This window comes from Podarcis vaucheri (assembly GCF_965113315.1).
Source record: "Podarcis vaucheri genome assembly, chromosome: 13".
NCBI classification, from domain to species: Eukaryota; Metazoa; Chordata; class Lepidosauria; order Squamata; family Lacertidae; genus Podarcis; species Podarcis vaucheri.
In genome coordinates this window covers 30,567,944-30,587,802 of record NC_138751.1, presented here as the reverse complement: position 1 = coordinate 30,587,802, position 19,859 = coordinate 30,567,944, and the positions used below count along the sequence as shown (strand labels likewise).

The window sequence follows — 19,859 nt, the reverse complement described above, 5'->3', positions numbered from 1 at the left end:
TCCAGAGTCTGTGTTACTTAAAAGGTTTCCATTCAGTTATTCCTAATATAACGAAATGTAAGAGTCCGTGTGCTGTAGTGGTTAGTGGGTTGCACTCAGACTTGGGAGAACAGGGCTCAGATTCCCACTTGCCCATGAAGCTCAATGGGTGACCTTGGGCCAGTCACTCGCTCTCAGCCTGGTCTACCTCCCTGGGTTCTTGTGAGGATAAAATGGGGAGGGGGGAGAACTATGTATGTCTCCTTGAGATACATAGATAGAACCACGTAGGACGACAAAAAGACTTCCAGTGCCTCTTGCACTGTGGCCGAAACACATCCCTCAGCATTAGAGAGAAATTATGTATTGCAATAGCCTAACACATAGAAATGTGTTAGAGAAAAATTAACAAAAGACTTTTTGGGCAGGCCGAGAATGCAGCAGGTTGACTGCAAGCTTCAGAAACGGCATCCAAATGAAAAGGAAGCCAGACGGGCTGGGCTCACATCTGTGCACCAGAGGCATGGTGGTTTTGAATCCTGTAACCAGATAGGAAGCGAAGCTTAAAAAGAGTCTCAGATAATCGTTTTCAGCCAGAGATTCCCAGAGCTGAGTCGAGCAAGCACTTTGCGCAAGCACAGAAGATTATAAAATGACCAGATGCAACAACATGCTTTAAAGGGACCACTCCCTCCCACAAGGGAGTGTTAATATCATTTTCAGTCCTTCTCTGGCTACTTTAAGCAGCCAGAATGGACAAGGGTCAAGTGCACACAGATGGTCAGCTGTATACTTCTAAAGAATTCTGACCACATCTGCAGGCCTCACAAATGGAGGGAAAAATATCCACAGAAGTTGGGCAAGCAGATGTGAATGATGTCTCCACTGGTGTTCCATTCAATGTAAAATCAAGGCAAGGTGCAAGCAATTTTATTTGGAAAGAGTCTCACAGTGGGCAGAGGAGGACTTCTCCAGGAGGCCAGAAGGTAACAAATGGAAACCACTCCAAACGGCAGGTGCAATGGTGGCAGTTGTCTCCACAAAATAGGTCCTAAAATGTGCTTTAGTCTGTGTTTAGTCCGATTCAGTTCTTTTCTCCGCCATCTCTCCAGCAGCATTTGCTGCCGTTTCACTTAGGTAAGCATGCTTTGGAAATCTGTGAAGCATTGCACTTATTCTAAGCGGCGATATCTAAATATGCCCCAAGATTGCTAACTCTCCTTCAAAACAAGCTATTTGTTAATACACTTCAGGGATGCTATGGACTGACAGAGCAGAAGGTGAGGTCTGGGAATATCCCAGGGGCATAGCTGTCAACTTACAGATTTGAAAATAAGGGACCAGCAGCCTTGAAAATAAGGGACCAGCAGCCAAAATAAGGGACCTGCAGCCTCACCTGTTCCAGGCACACCAGTCTTCCTGTCCTCCTGCAGTCTGGTCAAACTCATGCTGGTAGCTCCGAGAACACTATCCAACCAACTTTGTAACCAGAGGTTCAACTGAATAGAATCTGAATCACATGCACCACAAGGCCTATGCAGCCTCAACTTAAGATGGCTCCCCGGCCTGGCTTTGCACTGCAAAGTTTGCAGCAGCACGTGCAACAAAATGGCATCCAGCATTCAAAAAACCCCTCAGCTTGCATTAACTAGCCACACACAAGGCATGCAAGCTCCACCCCCCAGTCGTTCTTAGACTTCTTATTGGGTGAGCAACACAGCCAAGCAACACAGTTGGAGCCTCCCTCCTCCCTGGCCGGCAGGGAGGGAGGGAGAGGAGCTGCTTCCTTTGAAATTTAAGGGACATCCATCAATAAGGGACAGCAATGGGACATGGCGCTGGAATAAGGGACTGTCCCTTCAAATAAGGGACACTTGACAGCTATGCCCAGGGGTGAGCTAGACCCCTCTGGGTATTGGACAAACACACTTTCTGCATTTCTGTTTCCTGTATTTTCACAGATGTCCACCTGAGGGCACCAAAGCAGAGAGGGAAAGTGAAAAGAAATGGCAGCAGTAAATCAATTTCTGCCAAAATCTTTTTGGGCCTGGTTTGCCAACAGACGTCAACACACACACACACACACACACACACACACATTTTCCATGCTTTGAGCATCCCTCAATCCTGAAGCATTAAGATGTGACATGCTCCACCTGCCAAAAAGGTCTTGTTTTACCTGCCCAGAGAGAGTGATACCCATTGACAATGCCTCACAACACCACCACCTCCCAGACCCCCTTAGTCAGCAAACTTCAAAATGTACTTTTGATAACTAAGGGGGGAACTGGGGAGGGAAGCAATGGCAGGGGTGGAACTATTGAAGAGGAAAAATTGAAACAGAATGAACTAATGGATCAAAACTAAAATGTCCTTAACTGCTGTAAATGGGGGACATTGCCCAGATAATTTATATAATTTAATACAGTGGTACCTCAGGTTAAGAACTTAATTCGTTCTGGAGGTCCTTAACCTGAGGTACCACTTTAGCTAATGGGGCCTCCCACTGCCACCACACAATTTCTGTTCTCATCCTGAGGTAAAGTTCTTAACCCAAGGTAACATTTCTGGGTTAGTGGAGTCTGTAACCTGAAGTGTCTGTAACCCAAGGTACCACTGTACATCAATATCTCTCACTTACTTGAAAATGCTCAGGCCAGGGGACATGCAGGTTTTGTTTTCATTTGCCATTTTAAGTCTCAGAACAACCCTGCAAGGTGAATTAGGCTCAAATGCAGGTCTTTTCCACACTTGCGCTTGTCCTGTGCTGAAAAGAGTTGTTATTGTTGGTGGTATTGTTGTTCTATTTACACCCCACCCATCTGGCTGGGTTTCCCCAGCCGCTCTGGACGGCTTACAGCATATATAAAAAATTGTAAAACACCAGACATTAAAAATTTCACGATACAGGGCAGCCTTCAGATGTCTTCTAAAAGTCAGATAGTCGTTTATTTCCTTGATTTGGGGAGGGGGTGCATTCCACAGGGTGGGTGCAGATCGTAGCAGTTTTCTGCTTGCCCACACTTTGTAGGCACAGATCTGGGTGGTTTTGCCTTTGCCCTGCCTCTTTGCCTCAGAAAACCTGCTCTTTAGCACTAAATTGGAATGAGCAAAGCAATCTGGAAAAACCTGATTGCCAGTTGTTCTAATTCAGCACTAAAGACTGGGTTTCTTCTGGGTTTTCCTTGGCAGGGCAAACAGAGAGGTGTGGATAAGTTAATAGTGGCAGACCGCAGGTCAACCAGCAAACTGCAAGGCACAACAAGTCTACCACTCACAACCCCCCCCCCTGTCTGTTGAGGTTATTTTCTGCAGTGCAGACAGGTCCATTAGAGCATTAAAGGAAGATGAACTACCCTGCCCTCAGCCCTCCTCTGGTCAGTTGGCAGGGATCTCTTTCTCTGCAGGAAAAAGCTCCTGTTTGGGCTTCTTGACCACTCTTGCGGTTGTTTTGTGTGCTTTTGGCCTCTTTGTCTCTTCCTTCTCCTTGTTTGTTGTTGTCTTTCCTTCACTGAAACATAAGACATTTTAAAATCCCTAATGAAATGCCTGTGGGTGTGGAACTTTTCATCAGGCTGGATGTTAAGCGGTGCGTGGGAAGAGAGAAAGCTGGCTTGATGCTGAAGCCACAAAGTCTGCACTCTTAAAAAACGGAGTAGAGGCGGGAGATAGCAGATGAGACTGGGGCAAGGCTGTCGTAGGTGCTAGGCAGATTTCACATTGCACTGGGGGACATAAGCTTTCTTTGCCTTGGATTCAAGCAGAGATCAGGCATGGCTCTGTCTCTCTGGCTTCCCAGCTTGCTTCCTCCTGCTTCTAGCTCTCCACTCTGGCCTTTTGTCTTTCTAACTGCCAGAAAGTTGAGGGAGAAGAGCCCACCCATGTGTTCTCTAGCACAGAGTCACTTCCTTTGTTACCTTAATGACTCATACCATGCCTGGCTATTTCCACAGTTGAATCCCGGTTGGGTCCAGGAACTCAAGCATACAGCCTACCCCTTCCCCACCCCAAATCGCTATGTTGGCATTATGCCTCCCTTGACCTCCTTAAGATGTTTCAAGTAGATGCTAGAAAACATTGGATTTATTTTCAGCTGCTAACAAATGAAGAAGCATTATGCCTTACAGAAAAAAGAGATTGCCATCAAACATGTGTTTGTTGTTGTTGTTTAGTCGTTTAGTCGTGTCCGACTCTTCGTGACCCCATGGACCAGAGCACACCAGGCACTCCTGTCTTCCACTGCCTCATGCTGGTTGCTTCAAGAACGCTGTCCAACCATCTCGTCCTCTGTCGTCCCCTTCTCCTTGTGCCCTCAATCTTTCCCAACATCAGGGTCTTTTCCAGGGAGTCTTCTCTTCTCATGAGGTGGCCAAAGTATTGGAGTCTCAGCTTCACGATCTGTCCTTCCAGTGAGCACTCAGGGCTGATTTCCTTAAGAATGGATAGGTTTGATCTTCTTGCAGTCCATGGGACTCTCAAGAGTCTCCTCCAGCACCATAATTCAAAAGCATCAATTCTTCGGCGATCAGCCTTCTTTATGGTCCAGCTCTCACTTCCATACATCACTACTGGGAAAACAATAGCTTTAACTATACAGACCTTTGTCAGCAAGGTGATGTCTCTGCTTTTTAAGATGCTGTCTAGGTTTGTCATTGTTTTTCTCCTAATAAGCAGGCATCTTTTAATTTCGTGACTGCTGTCACCATCTGCAGTGATCATGAAACCCAAGAAAGTAAAATCTCTCACTGCCTCCATTTCTTCCCCTTCTGTTTGCCAGGAGGTGATGGGACCAGTGGCCATGATCTTAGTTTTTTTAATGTTGAGCTTCAGACCATATTTTGCGCTCTCCTCTTTCACCCGCCTTAAAAGGTTCTTTGATTCTTCCTCACTTTCTGCCATCAAGGTCATGTCATCTGCATATCTGAGGTTGTTGATATTTCTTCTGGCAATCTTAATTCCGGCTTGGGATTCCCCTGCCCCCCTCTTCCTCTGCCAGTGTTGCCATGCACTGAAGAAACTTCCACCAAAGAAATATGTTCTTCCTTAAACAGTTATTGGAGTGAACTCTTCCCCAATTCCTCTGGCCTTCCTCTCGGAAGACAGAAGAGTTTGTCAGGCAGCCTTGAGCTGTTTGCAAAAAGCCCAAACAGGCACCCTCACTGCATCAGAACTTTATCACCCACTGGCATGGTGTTTAGTCTGTAGGGTAACATGCTCATTGACAGAGGCAAAGGGCAGGGAGATGAACTTTTGGGGGACTAAATATTAGAACCATAGAAATGTAGAGTTGGAAGGGACACCAATGGACATCTAGTCCAACCCCCTGAGATGCAGGAAACTCAGCTAAAGCATCCATGATGGATGGCCACCCCCTTCCTGGTTCTAACCTGCTATTCATGCATCACTGATACCATTCCACACTGCTTCTTTTTCTCTTGCCCCAACCCCAAATATTGCATTGTTTCTTGAACTTTTGTGAGACAGAAATCCACATCATGATTCCCTCCCCCCAAGCCTCAAACAGACCCTTTAATGCAAGTGACCCTTCTCTCTGTTAAATCAGCCCTTTATGAAGAACAGTGAGGACTGGAATTTTCACTCTGAATTTTCACTCCATACATGGCTTGCATGCAATAGGTCCCCAGATCATTCCGATTCTCCAAGTAGGGTTGGAAAAGACCCTTGCCTTGCCTGAAACCCTGGAGAGCTTTCTCTCTGGGTTTCCCAAACTTTGGACTCCAATTGTTTTTGGACTACAGTTCCCAAGACTAGTGGTGAGGGATGATTGGAATTGTAGTCCAAAAGCAGCTAGAGACCCCAGTTTGAGAAAGCCTGATGTAGACAGTAGTGAGCTGGATGGACAATTGTTCTGACTTAGTATAAGGAAGATTCCTAGGGATGCGGGTAGCGCTGTGGTCTAAACCACTGAGCCTCTTGTGCTTGCCAATCAGAAGGTCTGCGGTTCAAATCCCCGCTTTGGGGTGAGCTTCTGTTGCTCTGTCCCAGCTCCTGCCAACCTAGCTGTTCAAAAGCATGCCAGTGCAAGTAGATAAATAGGTACCACTGTGGCAGGAAGGTAAACAACGTTTCTGTGTGCTCTGGTTTCCGTCACAGTGTTCCATTGCACCAGAAGTGGTTTAGTCATGCTGGCCACATGACCCAGAAAGCTGTCTGTGGACAAATGCCAGCTCCCTCAGCCTGAAAGCGAGATGAGCACTGCAACCCCATAGTCGCCTTTGACTGGACTTCACCATCCAGGGGTCCTTTACCTTTTTACCTACCTAGGTACCAGGGAAGCAGTTAAGGCTCCCCTTTAATTCTGTGTTTTATTAAACCCATGACTTAGAGCAGCTTGCCAAACTATGATTGATATTTCATGGTTTTTTTAAAAAAAAATAGCAATCATGCAATGCAGCCTTCACCGTCCTGGCCTCCTCCAGATGTTGTAGACTCTTATTTATTTTATATCTGTACACCACATTCTCATAAAATATCAAGCTGGGATACAGCTGCTGGATGGGGCTGCTGGGAGTTGTAGTCCAGTACATCTGGGGGGTACTGGGTTGGCAAAAGTTGATGCAATGTGTGGAACTCACCTAACACAAATGTCCACATAGCCTTAAGCACTGGTGGACTAGTAGGAAATGTGTGCTTTCCCCTATGTTTTCCGGCTTCTGGTGCACTGGTGTTTAAAGGCACATCCACCCCTGTTTATGACATCTGCCTGGATAGCTCAGTTGGTTAGAGCGTGGTGCTGATAATGCCAGGCTTGCAGGTTCGATCCCTGCATGGGACAGCTGCATATTCCTCCTTAGCAGGGGGTTCAGCTAGATGCTTGTCAGGGTCCCTTCCAATTCTTCTATGATTCTACAGATTGTTGTAGGGATTAAATGAGGAGGGGGAGAACCATGTAGGCCACCTTAAGTCCCTGGGTGGGTGGGTGGGTGCGAGGAAAGGTGGGATATAAATGCAACACATAACTAAAACTCAAGAGCAGCAACTGAGCACAACAGCCCTCTACCCTCCTCCTATTTCCAACAACTGGTGTTCAGAACTGTTACTGCCTTTGTGGACGCAGAGCCTAGGCATCATGCTGATGGAGAGAGCTGATGTTCCCATGTTGACATTTTGCCTGCCTTTTCCCCCAGAAAAGGAGACGGCTTTGTATCTGTGGCCACCGATTCCTCTACGCAGTGCCTTCAGCAGCACCAAGCAGTGCTGTGGTGTGAGATGCCAGCTGATTGGCAGAGAGCGCCTGGTGGGCGGGCATCCTAAGCAGATAAGAGCTTAGATCAGAAGTGCCAAAGGTTGGTCTGGGGAGAGAGAGGAGAGTGTGCCTGGGTTTGGGAAGCGCTGGGAAGGACACAGACAGAATCGCAGGATCATAGAACTGCAGAGTTGCAATGGGCGCTCTCGGGGCAGCCCCGTCTTGGCGATGGCTCTGCATCGCCCTGGCACTTGTGGGGCTGGCTCCCCTCACTGCTGCTCAGTACTGGTGGTCTTGGGGTCGGCAAGAACCCACAACTGTGATGATGCCAACAACCCCCAAAGGTAGGTGCAAAAGGCTTTCCATTGCTCTTCTATGTGGTGAAGGGGTTGGAAATGTAGGAGGCTCCAGAAAGGTTAATCTCAGATGTTTGGAGCAGAGAGGGCTTAGAGTCAGTTACTGCTGCTTGGCTGGGTTGTAAACAGAGCAAGATGGTACAGATGGAGGAAAGGGGCTAGGAGTTTGCAACGGGAGGTATTCGGGCTGCAGCTGTTTGAGGTTAGAGCGACTGCCATATAGCTGTGTGGCAGGCAGGATTTCAACAGGTGCTGCTTTCCCCTGCGTGGAGATGCAGCGTGATGCACAGCTTTCGCTCCCAAAAGTTGCACAGCATCTGTGCACATGGGGTCTGCCTGTTGAACTGCTGCCTTTTCTGCTGCTATGAGAGCTACAGGAGCCTTGCCAGGGGAAAGTTGAGGAGAGTGCTGTGTGGTGGATAGCATGCTAAACTCTGACAGGGGAGACTTGGGTTCAAATTTCTGCTTAGCCCTGATGCTTCAAGAGCAGTATTGGCCAGGTTGGTCTCTGGCCTGAACTACCTCACAAGGTTGTTGTCAGCCCTACCCTGAGCACAGAAGGAGGAAGAATTGCAGAAGGAGGAAGAATGTACGATAAGAAAAGTTAGGAAATATGATTTGACTGTGATGTGGTTCAATGAAATAATGATATTGGAAACTGCTACATATAACTACTAAGAAATTCAGATGCAAAGAGATTTGAGGAAGTCAAATAATATGTTTATGAAGATGGATTTTAATTAATTAATTAAGTGTTATTGTAGTGATGATTTGTTTTATTTTATGTTCCATATTCTTTTTTCTTTTTCCTATTTCTCTCTTCTTCTTTTTTAGTATTGTTAATTTTTTTCTTTTTGTTATGTTTATGTATGAAAAATAATAAATATTATTGGGGAGGGGGAAGGAGGAAGAATTAGATGTACTTACTTTTACTTACTTACTAAATTTGTGCGCCGCCATATACCTGTAGGTCTCAGGGTGGTTCACAATTGGATGCAGCAATAAGAAATAAAACAAACATGGCATTTTCCTAACTTTGGCTTTTCTTTCCTGATAGCTCAGATGGTAGAGCATGATACTCTTAATCTCAGAGCTATGGGTTCGAGTTCCATGTTGGGTATATTGCAGGGGGTTGGACTTAGATCAGGGGTCTGCAACCCGTGGCTCCGGAGCCGCATGTGGCTCTTATACACCTTTGCCGTGGCTCCAGGGCGGATACTAGTGAGGGGAGGAGGCGCATTGTGCGCCCCGACGCTCCCCATTGTGGCGGCCACTGTTCTGGCTGTGATGTCACATGGGGGGCAGTGCATGCGTTAGTCACGCACCGTCCAGACGTCACCTTCCCGTCTAACGCCCACCCGCTACACTGTAAGGGGCATGTACGCTGGTCACTGCATTGAAAGGGGGCATGTACGCTGGTCACTGTTTTGAAAGGGAGTGAAGAACACACACACACACAAAGGTAACTTGTTAATTTAACGTTTATTTCTATGAGGAGGAGTAATTCTGAGGGGTCAAACAAAGAAATAATAAAAAAGTGACAAAAAAGTTTTTTTTTATTGACGGGTTTTGCGGCTCCCAGTTTTTTTTTTCTTCGGAAACAGGTCCAAGTGGCTCTTTTTGTCTTAAAGGTTGCAGACCCCTGACTTAGATGATCTTTGTGATCCCTCCCAGCTCTTATGATTCCGTGATTCCGCTGCTCTGGAAAATGAGCGTCAGAAACGGAGCGGTTTCCTTTTACATTTAGGATGCTCTGATGTGGTGGTAGCCCCTAACATGGTTTTGTTTTGCCTTCCCAGCCACGGAGGCAGATGTGGAAGACCCCACTGAGAAAATGGTCCTGAGCACCCCCACCCTTTGGGACACACCGGGGACATTTACAGAGGAGGTGGCTGTCTCCTCTGAAGCAACAACACCAGACCTGGTAAGCAGTTGCTGTGGGATGGCTGGGTAAGGCCAGGGCATGCCTAGCACCCATGTTCGTGGCGAATCGTCTAGCAAATTTAGCAGAACTCTAGAACTGGAGGGAGCTTTTAGGTACAGCAGGCATGGGGAATCTGTGGCGCTCTAGGTGTTGCTGCACTACAACTCCCAACACCCCTGGAGATACTGGATGGGGATCCTGGGAATTGGAGTCCAACAACATCCAGGCAAGCCACAGGTTCCTTGTCCCCTGTCCCTGCACTCACTACAGCATGAGAAACCTGTGGCCCTCCAGATGTTGTCCGGCGCTAGTTCAGATCAGCCTCAGTCAGTGGCTAAGAATGACAAGAGTTATGCAGTGGTTCTCAACTTGTGGGTCCCCAGATGTTGTTGGACTACAACTCCCGTCATCCCTGAGCTCTGGCCTTGCTAGCTAGGGGTGATGGGAGTTGTAGTTCAAAAACATCTGGAGACTCACAGGTTAAGAAAGGCTGCTTCCGGAGGGTCACAGGCTCCCCACCCCTGATCTGGTGTAACCCTTTGCTTCATGCAAGTGAGCAGGGTTGGGGGTTTTTCATCTGAGAAGGCTCCTATGCCTTTAAGAGCAGTGTGGCAAGCAGAGAGTTGACTATACTTCTATAGCCATCACTATATTTCTATACAGAATAAAGCTTTCACCTCCTAGATTTATGGCTTCCTCACAGCTTCCTAATAAAGCAAGGGTTTGACAGTGTGACAACATGCCTGTGACGGATATGTAAAATCAATTTGAAGGGAGAGCGCAGCTGCAAAGGCATGTGTTGGTAACTGGGTGCATATTTGTTTTATTTTACTTCTGTTTATTGTGTTTCTATCCCACCTTTTGTATTTCAAGGAGCTCAAGGTGCCACAAAATATTCTCCCCTCATTTAATCCCCACAACTACCCTGTGAGGTAGATTAAGGTGAGAGGCAGTGACTAGCCCAAGGTCACCCAGAGAGCTTCATAGTCGAGTGGGGATTTTGAACCCTGGCAAGCAATAGGAGCAATTTATTATTTATTTTATATCGTAAAATTTATACACCTCTTGATGGTAAAAAAAAAAAGAGAAACACCTTAAATCACTTTACAAAATAAAACTTCGCGTTTATGTGTGTGTTCAAATCACTCATAGCATTTTGCATGATTTCCGTAATCTTTTGTTTAGTTAGCCACCACTATCACCTCCCCCCTCAGTAATATAGGTTGTCGGAAGAGGACTACGGTTATCAAGTTGTATGCTCTCTGTGCGCACACACATGGAATCCTGGGAACTGTAATTTGTTAAGGGCGCAGGCGATGCTTTTTTCTGGGGGTACGCAGGGGTAGGCATACCCCTAAACGTTTTGTGAATCTTTGTACTTTTGTCCATTTACTGTATTTATTTTTCCCAGTTTGAACTATAAAATGGTGATTTTATTGAGTCAAAATGAGAGTAAACATTTTTGTAGAGGGAAAAAAAGCCCTGGGCGCAGGGAATTGTAGCTCTGTGAGGGGTAAGCGACACTTCCCAGCAGTGGCGTAGCGTGGGGGGTGCAGGGGGGGCCCGGCCGCACCGGGCGCAACATCTGGGGGTTAGGGTTAGGGGGCGCAAATCCACGGGTTAGGGGGCGCAAATTACTTGCCTTGCCCCGGGTGCTGACAACCCACACTACGCCACTGCTTCCCAGGGCTTGGGGTGGGTGCGCTTTAAATGTATGGTGTGTGTGTGTTCATGTCCGTAGCTCAATTTGAACTGAGGACTTTCAGGCCAATAGCCATGTTCAGCACTAGCCAGAGGTGATGTGTCTGACTTTGCATGTGAAATAAGTTTGTTTTTGAATCTGGATGAGTGAATTCACAAGTGAGTGGGTGAGTGTGTAGCGGAAATAAGAACAAAATTGTACCCAGAGAGGTCACCCAGCGTATGTTCTGGCCTCTGGAAGGGCATAAATAAGCTTTTTCTAAAAGAACAACCCAGAATCAGGACCAACAACCCTATCTTTTTCATTTTCAAACACTTGTGTAAGAACTTGTCTAGTATCCAAAGTCTGTTTGGGGGCCTAATCCGGCCCGCCAGTCGGTTTAATCTGGCCCGTGTGGCAGTTTATTTGCTGGGGTAAAATCCCAAAAAACCCTCAACAACTTCGGCCCCCACAGCCCTTCACTTCATCACATCTGGCCCTCTTTGCAAAAAGTTTGGACACCACTGGTCTAGTGCAATATTAAATGTTCCATAATTATGGATATGCTTCATGTTCACACTTCACATGCAAGAATGGGAGATTATATTGGGGGTTGGAAAAAGAGAGAGAAGATTCATCCTTTTGCAACTCCTTTACTCCCTGAGCAGAAAAGGTTTTAGAAGTATATCCATGAACACTATTCAGTGATCGGTGACCTGAAAGCTGCATTCCTTTGAGTGAAGCACATGTCGTCTCATTACTACCTGAGAAGGGGCGTATATACAAGATTGCAATCCTGTATGTAATAATTAATCTGTAGGAGCAACCACCTCCTCATTCCATTCAGTTATAAAAGGGGAGGGGAGCCCTTGGCCGTGAGCAATGAAGAAAACATGAAGGACACACAGCAATCAAACAGTTCCTCTGTTAAGTTCACTGACGGAACTGGCATAGAAATAAGGAACTGGAAAGTGATAACCCACTGCAGTGTAACATGGAGATTCTGCTCTACTGTGTAAGGCCATTGATTCATCTGGCTGAGTATTATCTCCCCCAGGGAGAGGACCTGTAGTCTAACAACATCTGGAGGACCACAGGCTCCCCATCCTTGGTCTATATCTGGTGTGGGGAACCCATGACCGTCCAGATGTTGCTGACTACAACTTCCACCATTCCTGTTTGCTGAGGCTGGTGGGCATTGTCATTCATCAACATCTGGAAGGTCAGGGTTCCCCATCTTTTATCTACACTGGCAGTAACCGTCCAGGGCTTCAGAAATAAGTCTTTCACCATCTTTACCTGGAGATCACCAGCAATTGAATCAGCACTGGATAGCTCAGTTGGTTAGAGAGTAGTGCTGATAACGCCAAGGTGGCAGATTTTATCCCTGTATGGGACAGCTGCATATTCCTACTGCTGTTGGATTAGATGATGCTCAGGTCCCTTCCAACTCTAAAGTCCTATGATTCTGTGATTGAAACTGAGATCTTCTCATACAAAGCATGTGTTTTACCTCTGAGCTATGGTCTCTCTGCCCTGCCACCCGGTAGTCTGAGGAAATGGGGAATGTTTACATGCACACCTTTAAGGTAAAGGTAAAGGGACTCCTGACCATTAGGTCCAGTTGTGGCTGACTCTGGGGTTGCGGTGCTCATCTCGCTTTATTGGCCGAGGGAGCCGGCGTACAGCTTCCGGGTCATGTGGCCAGCATGACTAAGCCGCTTCTGGCAAACCAGAGCAGCGCACGGAAATGCCGTTTACCTTCCTGCCAGAGCGGTACCTACTTGCACTTTGACGTGCTTTCAAACTGCTAGGTTGTCAGGAGCAGGGAGTGAGCAACAGGAGCTCACCCCGTCACGGGGATTCGAACCGCCAACCTTCTGATCAGCAAGTCCTAGTCTCTGTGGTTTAACCCACAGCGCCACCCACATCCCGTTGCACACCTGTAATGCAGCACATAAGCAGACTGATCAGTTATCCTTTAACCACCATGTTGTACTCATAGCCAAAGTGCTTCAAGAGAGGCATCTGCCTGCAAAGAGAATGCAAGATGAGACGGACCTTTGGTCTAATCCAGCAAGGCAATTCTTGAGTTCTAGGGGGTTGTGAGCGGCAGCACAGGAACATACGTGTGGCTGTGTTTCCACGCACACACCCTGTAAAGTACACCGTCCTCCTTTGCACTCCCACACCCTGCAGGTTAGGTGCACTTGCTGCCCCGCAGCCTTTCAGCCTCCTTACCCCCTTGGCATCTCAGCATGAAAGGCTTATGGCAATTCAGGCCAGACGGCTGCTCATCTGAGCATGCTCCTGATGTGGGAGATGCAGACCAAAGTCCCAAGGCCAGCTCCCCCACCCTGAGACACACAACCGCTTGCTTTTCTCTCTTGGTTCCTTTCTCTCCACTTTATCAGCAACCAAGGTCCTGTCAGACACAACAAATCCTTGGATTCAGTACATGTACAGGGCTTAATTGGCCAAAGGGAAATGGCTAGAAAGGGACCAGCCCAAGCAAGCGTGGTGTGTCCTGCTTTTACAGAGGAGAGTCCTCTGTTTTGAAAGGCTGTCAGGAGAGCCTTTAGTGTCATCTGTGATGTTTCTACGTTTTTAGAACTGGGATTTTTGTATGCTGCTACATTTGCTATAGAATTACTGTTCTATTATTGCTGCTATTATTAAATTATTCTTGCAATCTGTTGGTTTGGTGATGCCTTGCCCTGATTGTTACTTTCAGCATAATTTTGTGTGTATGTGAAAAGGTGTCATACAGATAAATTGATTGTGATTTGGATTTTTTTGCTTGCTTTGCAGTTAATATTAGTTAGGCATAAGCCCAGTTCTAGGGATGTGGGTGATGCTGTGGGTTAAACCACAGAGACTAGGACTTGCTGATCAGAAGGTCGGCGGTTCGAATCCCCGCAATGGGGTGAGCTCCCGTTGCTCGGTCTCTGCTCCTGCCAACCTAGCAGTTTGAAAGCACGTCAAGTGCAAGTAGATAAATAGGTAAGGTAGTGGGAAGATAAACGGCGTTTTCGTGCGCTGCTCTGGTTTGCCAGAAGCGGCTTAGTCATGCTGGCCACATGACCCGGAAGCTGTACGCCGGCTCCCTCGGCCAATAAAGCGAGATGAGCGCCGCAACCCCAGAGTCAGCCACGACTGGACCTAATGGTCAGGGGTCCCTTTACCTTTACCTAAGCCCAGTTCTGGTGTCTCTCTCCTCTCCCAATCCCATGTTATTAACGCTGTATGAATAGGAAAGTGGGGGGAGCACTCTCACTGCCACCCCTCACTGCCTCTCATTGCCATCGCTGCTCCCACAGCCCCTCACATGCCGAGAGGACTGAACCTCTGCCACGGGGAGCCTTTTTTCTACCCCATAGGCTCTCTAGATCTTCCACTGCAGGAGTGGTTAGAGTTCAACAACAAACTTTTATTCTCAGCTATAATTGATCTCGCAGGTGAAGAATGCTTTCATTTTTATAAATCTTTATTATCTGTACAGTGAATCTTTGTATGAGTGAATGCTTTGTTATCCAGTTGTAGCTGTGCTGGGTCTTTGTACTTTTGTCCTTCCAGACCGTAAGGCTTTATAGTTTACATTTCTGGTTCTTCTTTTTCCCATCCTTTTTTGTTATGCTTACCCTTTGTTTGCTAATAAAAAATAAAATTAAAAAACAAAACAATCGGGGTGCTAGGGAACACAGCCCTTATTCCCTCTCACATGATAATTGTGTGAGGGGGGGAAACCTGAAGAGGACTATAGGGATTCAAAATTCATATCTATGGTCTTAACCCCTTCATGCATTAATTAGACCAGGGTTTCCCAAACTTGAGTCTCCGGCTGTTTTCGGACTACAGTTCCCATGATCCCTGACCACTGATCCTGCTAGCTAGAGATGATGGGGGTTGTAGTCCAAAAACAACTGGAAATCCAAGTTTGGGAAACATTGAATTAGACTGAAGCATGTTGGTTATATGAGACTGGTTATCCCACAAACATTATGTCAGGCTGTGGTGTGCCCACAAATTCAATTTTTCCCCCTCCCAGGCTACCTCTGCAGCTGACAAGGAGGAAGTGTTTCCTGGCATGGATTTTCCCTTTCAAAACATCCTTGAAGGCAGCACTGAGGATGAAGATGATGAATTTTTACACAGCCTAGTAACAGCACCGGGGAAGGAGGTGTCAACTGAGCTGGTACACTTCTGTTATTTTCTGTAGCAAGTGGGTTGTTGTAATCTAGATATCTTCATCTGCCCCTGAAGGCTGGCTCACACGGCAGCTGCTGCCTACCTAGTTTTAGGGCTTATCCACATCTCTGCTCTTCCCAGGCATGGTCCATGCTTTAGAAAAGCTCAGTGTTCAAGCGCCTTCTTTTTTTCTTTTGTTCCAGATGTTTCTCCATGGAAACCTGTTCGTTAAAGTTCAATTGAAACAAATGGCATTCCATGGAAAAACCTCTGCAAATGACTAAGCAAAGGGAGTGAAGAAAGCAACAAATTAAAGAATCAGCTACCATTTTGAAAAACAGAGAGATGTGTGCGTTGTGTAGCTCCTGGGTCTTCCTACACCATTAGAAGATAGCAGCACTTTGCTTTTGGAGGCCTGCTCAGTGGCAGGGAGGAGGAGACTTGGCGTCTTAGTTGGCATCTTACAAAATATGATTTCCTAACTGTTATCATCTTGTCATCTCAGGAAGATGCAAAACCTTCAATGTCTTCAGTTCACCAAACCACAATCTGGGGAGATTCTGAGACTAAAGAGGTACATTTGGGATTCTGTTCTGGGAAAAAACAGTGCCACGTTGAAAGAAAGGAAGGGGGGGGGGAGTTAAAGGGATAGTAACCAGAAGAAGCAAGTCCTTTATTCAATGGAACTTATTTCTGAGTAAACATACATTAGTTTGTTGCCTTACGGTGGGGGGGGGTTGCTATAGTGAATATAGCACTAAAGGGCCATGTGGAACCACCATTTTAATTCCCGCTCCCCCCCTTTTTTTTCCTTTTTGGTGAGGCGCTGAAAATTCTCTGTTAGGGAATCCTTGCTTTCCTTCAGAGATCTACAATTCCCAAGGTTCCTTTTGGAGACAGAGTGAATTACTGTTAAGCCACTTTTAACCTGCAGTATGGATAGAATCAAAGCGGCTGGTCTTGAATAGCAACCATCATCAGAGATGCACTGTTTAGAGAATTCTCAGTTTGTTCATTTCGCCCAGTTAGAAAACACTTTTCTTTAAACCTCCCAGAATGTCTACTAATGACTCCTTTGCACACCTTTCAGGCAAAGCCTGTGACTGAAAAATCATGGTGGCCTCCGGCGACTGTTACAAAGGAGCATCCTCAGAAGGCTGAAGTGAGTCAATACAGGGTTTTGGTAGCCATGGGGTTTGGTAATCCATGCCATATTTTTGTGAGGCATCATCACCAATACAGTTAATCTCAGCCACTCCTCTGTAGGTATATTGCCCAGGACTTTTTGAAATATTTCAGGACCTCCCTGGGGATTTAGGAAGATACACTGAAAGACATTGTACTGGTTATTTGGAAGGCCCGCCCACCCACATGACACAGTCATTGACACTGAGACATTGACAGACACAGCTTTGCTCAAAAACAATATGGCGTATTTTTCAGGATTCTGGTTAATTTCTAGAGAGTGAAATGCCAGGCCTTGACTCTCTGACCAAGCTCCATGACCTCTGACTGACACTTCCCTCATCAAATCCCAGATTGATATGAATGGTTATCTTGATAGGTCTTATTACATTTTCATTACAAAGGTGCACCTTAACAATGTAAACAGGCAGGGAGGTTATCTGATTTTTGTCATTGTCTTGTGTCTCAGGAGGACCCACATGTCTCGACTCCTGATGTTCACCAAACCGTGGGCAGGGGAGACTCTGTGGCAAAAGAGGTATGTAGGGAGTTCGCTATCAAGAAGCCAATGCCACTATGGAAGAAGGGGGAAAGGGGAAAAAAAACTCAAGGGACAGTAACCAGGATAAGCAGAACCGTCATGTTTGCTATACCAACTTCCTGGAAAGTATATGTGTATGTTTTGCAGGTAAGGTTTACTGGTAGGTTTGGTTCACATTTTAACACAAACTCTACCTAACCTTCACTTTGCAAAGCAATACACTCAAGATGGCGGGGGTGGCAGCTTTCAGCCTGAGGGCTGCATTCCTTTCTGGGCAAACTTCTGAAGGAGTCATGGCCTCCCCAAAGAATTCCAGGGACTGTAGGAGATCCCTATTCCCCTCAGAGAGCTACCAATCCCAAAGTGGTTTAACAATCAGCCCCTCTTCCTAGGGAACTATGGGATTTCTAGCTCCATGAAGGGAACAAGTCTCCCAACAACTCTCAATACCCTTAACAAACTACAGTTCCCAGAATTCTCTGAGGGGAAGCCATGACTGTTTAAAGTGCTATAATACTGCTTTAAACGTATACTGCAGATGGAGCCTTGTTTTTGTCAGCTACTGTCACTTCCAGATCTGCAGTTACATGGAAAGTAACAATGCACCTTAGCAATGTAAAATGGCAGGGAGGTTATTCGATTTCCTAACTGTTGTCATCTTGTATCTCAGGAGGAACCGCAACCCTTGACTCCTTCTGTTCACCAGACCGTGGTCAGGGGGGACTCTGTGGCAAAAGAGGTATGTAGGCAGTTCACGATCAAGAAGTCCATGTCGCTGTGGAAGAAGGAGCCTGGACAGAATTATGGCAGCCTGACAGAGAGGCCTGGAATGGCAGGACTATTTCTTTTAAATCAGTACACTATTGTGACATTTATATCCTACTTCTCTTCCGCAAAGTTCAAGACAGCATATGTGGTTCTCCTACTCATTTTTTTAATCCTCACAACAATCCTGTGAACTAGGTCAGGCTGACCATGTAACTTGGCCCAAGGTCACCCAGTAAGATAAAATATTGTCCTTCCAGTTCTACAGTTACATGGAAAGAGGGAAAGAAGGAAGTTTTTTTAAAGTCTGGAATAATCAGGTGGAAATGACCCAGAAGGAAGGAACTCTGATGGGATGAAATAATAGGGTAGATTTAGAAAGGTGGGGGTGAGTTGTCACACACACACACACACACACACACACACACACACTCACAGAGAGAGGGGGGGTTGCTTTAAAGTCTCTGATATGGCCATGGAGGGCCTTGAGGTATGTCTATATTAGGGTTGTCATATTTCAAGTAAAAATCTGGACACAAAAATTGGTTAAACTTTTTTATGGCAATCACCTCATAGCATCTCCACCACTGCCAAGCCTAATCCAGAGCCTGGGTTTCCACAACCTGAGCCTGAAGCAGAACCACCCAAGCACATTTTTTTAAAAAAAAACAAAAACAAAAATCCAGGACATTTGCTTTAAAATGTAAAATTCTCCCCAGATGGGCATGTAGGACCCGCAGAAGAGGACATGTCCAGGAATTCCTGGACGTATGGCAACCCTAGATTCCTGACCTGGTGAAAAAAGTTTTAAATGTGTAATTTATTTATTTATTTGGCTTTTTGACAGGTGATTACGAAAGAGGAAACCTCATCCATTTCCCCTCCCAAGACAGCCGCTGCCTCCATTATTGGGGTAAAAAAGGGGAAAGTTGATGTTTGGGACTACAATTCCCATCATACCTGACCACTGGTCCTGTTAGCTAGGGATGATGGGAATTGTAGTCCCAAACATCTGGAGGGCCGGAGTTTGCCTATGCCTGCTCTATGGATTATGACCTTCCTCTCTGTGTTCCATTGGTGAGAGGTGATCTATCACTAACTACTTTTTCTGTTTTTCTTAGATGCATAATCTTTCCCAGTGTGTCTGTCCAGCAACACCAGGCCCTCGTGGTGCAAAGGTGCGCATCTAAGCTTTCTCCCCCTGTGTTGGGTTGCTATGGTAATGGCAAGTCCAGGCCAGTCTGCAGCTGAGGGTGTGTCTAGTCTACAAAAGGCAGTTTCAAACACCATCTTAAAGAACATGCATAAGGCAAATGAAAACCTATTGGGCTTCCCCAGCCATAAAGAAGGCCACATCTATACTACTATGGTTGCTACCTCCCCCCTGCCCTACAACCCAAAGAAGCTGTGCCTTTTGAGGGTGGCACAATAACCAGGCATCCAAAAGCTGCAAGTGTCCCCCATCTCTGTATCTCCTTGTGAGAAGCGTTCATGCTGTTGAGCTGTACTGATCTATTGTTTTGGAGCTGTTAGTCCAGCCTTCACTAAGGGGCATCCTGGCGCTGGGACTGATGGGAGTTGTAGTCCAAAACATCTGGAGGGCAGCACCTGGTTGGCCGAATGCTGTGTTACTATGGAGACTCCAGCTACTAGACAAATACATCTCAAGTGGGAAGGATGCTATTGCACTTAGGTCCTCCTAGGCACCTGCCTGGCCACTGTGAGAACAAGACGCTGGACTAGATGGGCCATTGACCTGGTCCAGCAGCTCTCTCCTTATGCTCTTTGCCTACAGTGAGCTGAGAAATATTTCACTCTGTATGGAAGAATCATAGAATCGTAGAGTTGGAAGGGAACCTGAGGGTCATCTAGTCCAACCCCCTGCAATGCAGGAATCTCAGCTAAAGCTTCCATGACAGATGGCCATCCAACCTCTGCTTAAATACCTCCAAGAGTCCTATGGAATCCAGTTAAGATGACTTTAAAGCCCTAAACGGCCTCGGTCCAGTATACCTGAAGGAGTGTCTCCACCC

At 46.4% G+C, this 19,859-nt stretch overlaps 1 protein-coding gene across 2 annotated transcripts in view; it reads left to right on the top strand.

Moving 5' to 3' along the window:
* LOC309517751 (uncharacterized protein) overlaps positions 1–19,859 on the top strand; it is a 46,369-nt gene that overhangs the window by 6,444 nt on the left and 20,066 nt on the right. The window contains exons 4-12 of one of the 2 annotated variants that reach the window (XM_082197209.1): positions 408–7,530; positions 9,342–9,466; positions 15,196–15,342; positions 15,841–15,909; positions 16,426–16,497; positions 16,990–17,058; positions 17,732–17,800; positions 18,674–18,739; positions 18,948–19,004. In XM_082197209.1, the coding sequence (XP_082053335.1) occupies positions 7,383–7,530; positions 9,342–9,466; positions 15,196–15,342; positions 15,841–15,909; positions 16,426–16,497; positions 16,990–17,058; positions 17,732–17,800; positions 18,674–18,739; positions 18,948–19,004 (822 nt within the window). In that variant the 5' untranslated portion in view covers positions 408–7,382. The remainder of the gene's footprint in view (positions 1–407; positions 7,531–9,341; positions 9,467–15,195; positions 15,343–15,840; positions 15,910–16,425; positions 16,498–16,989; positions 17,059–17,731; positions 17,801–18,673; positions 18,740–18,947; positions 19,005–19,859) is intronic. The other variant, XM_082197210.1, reaches the window with a different exon arrangement.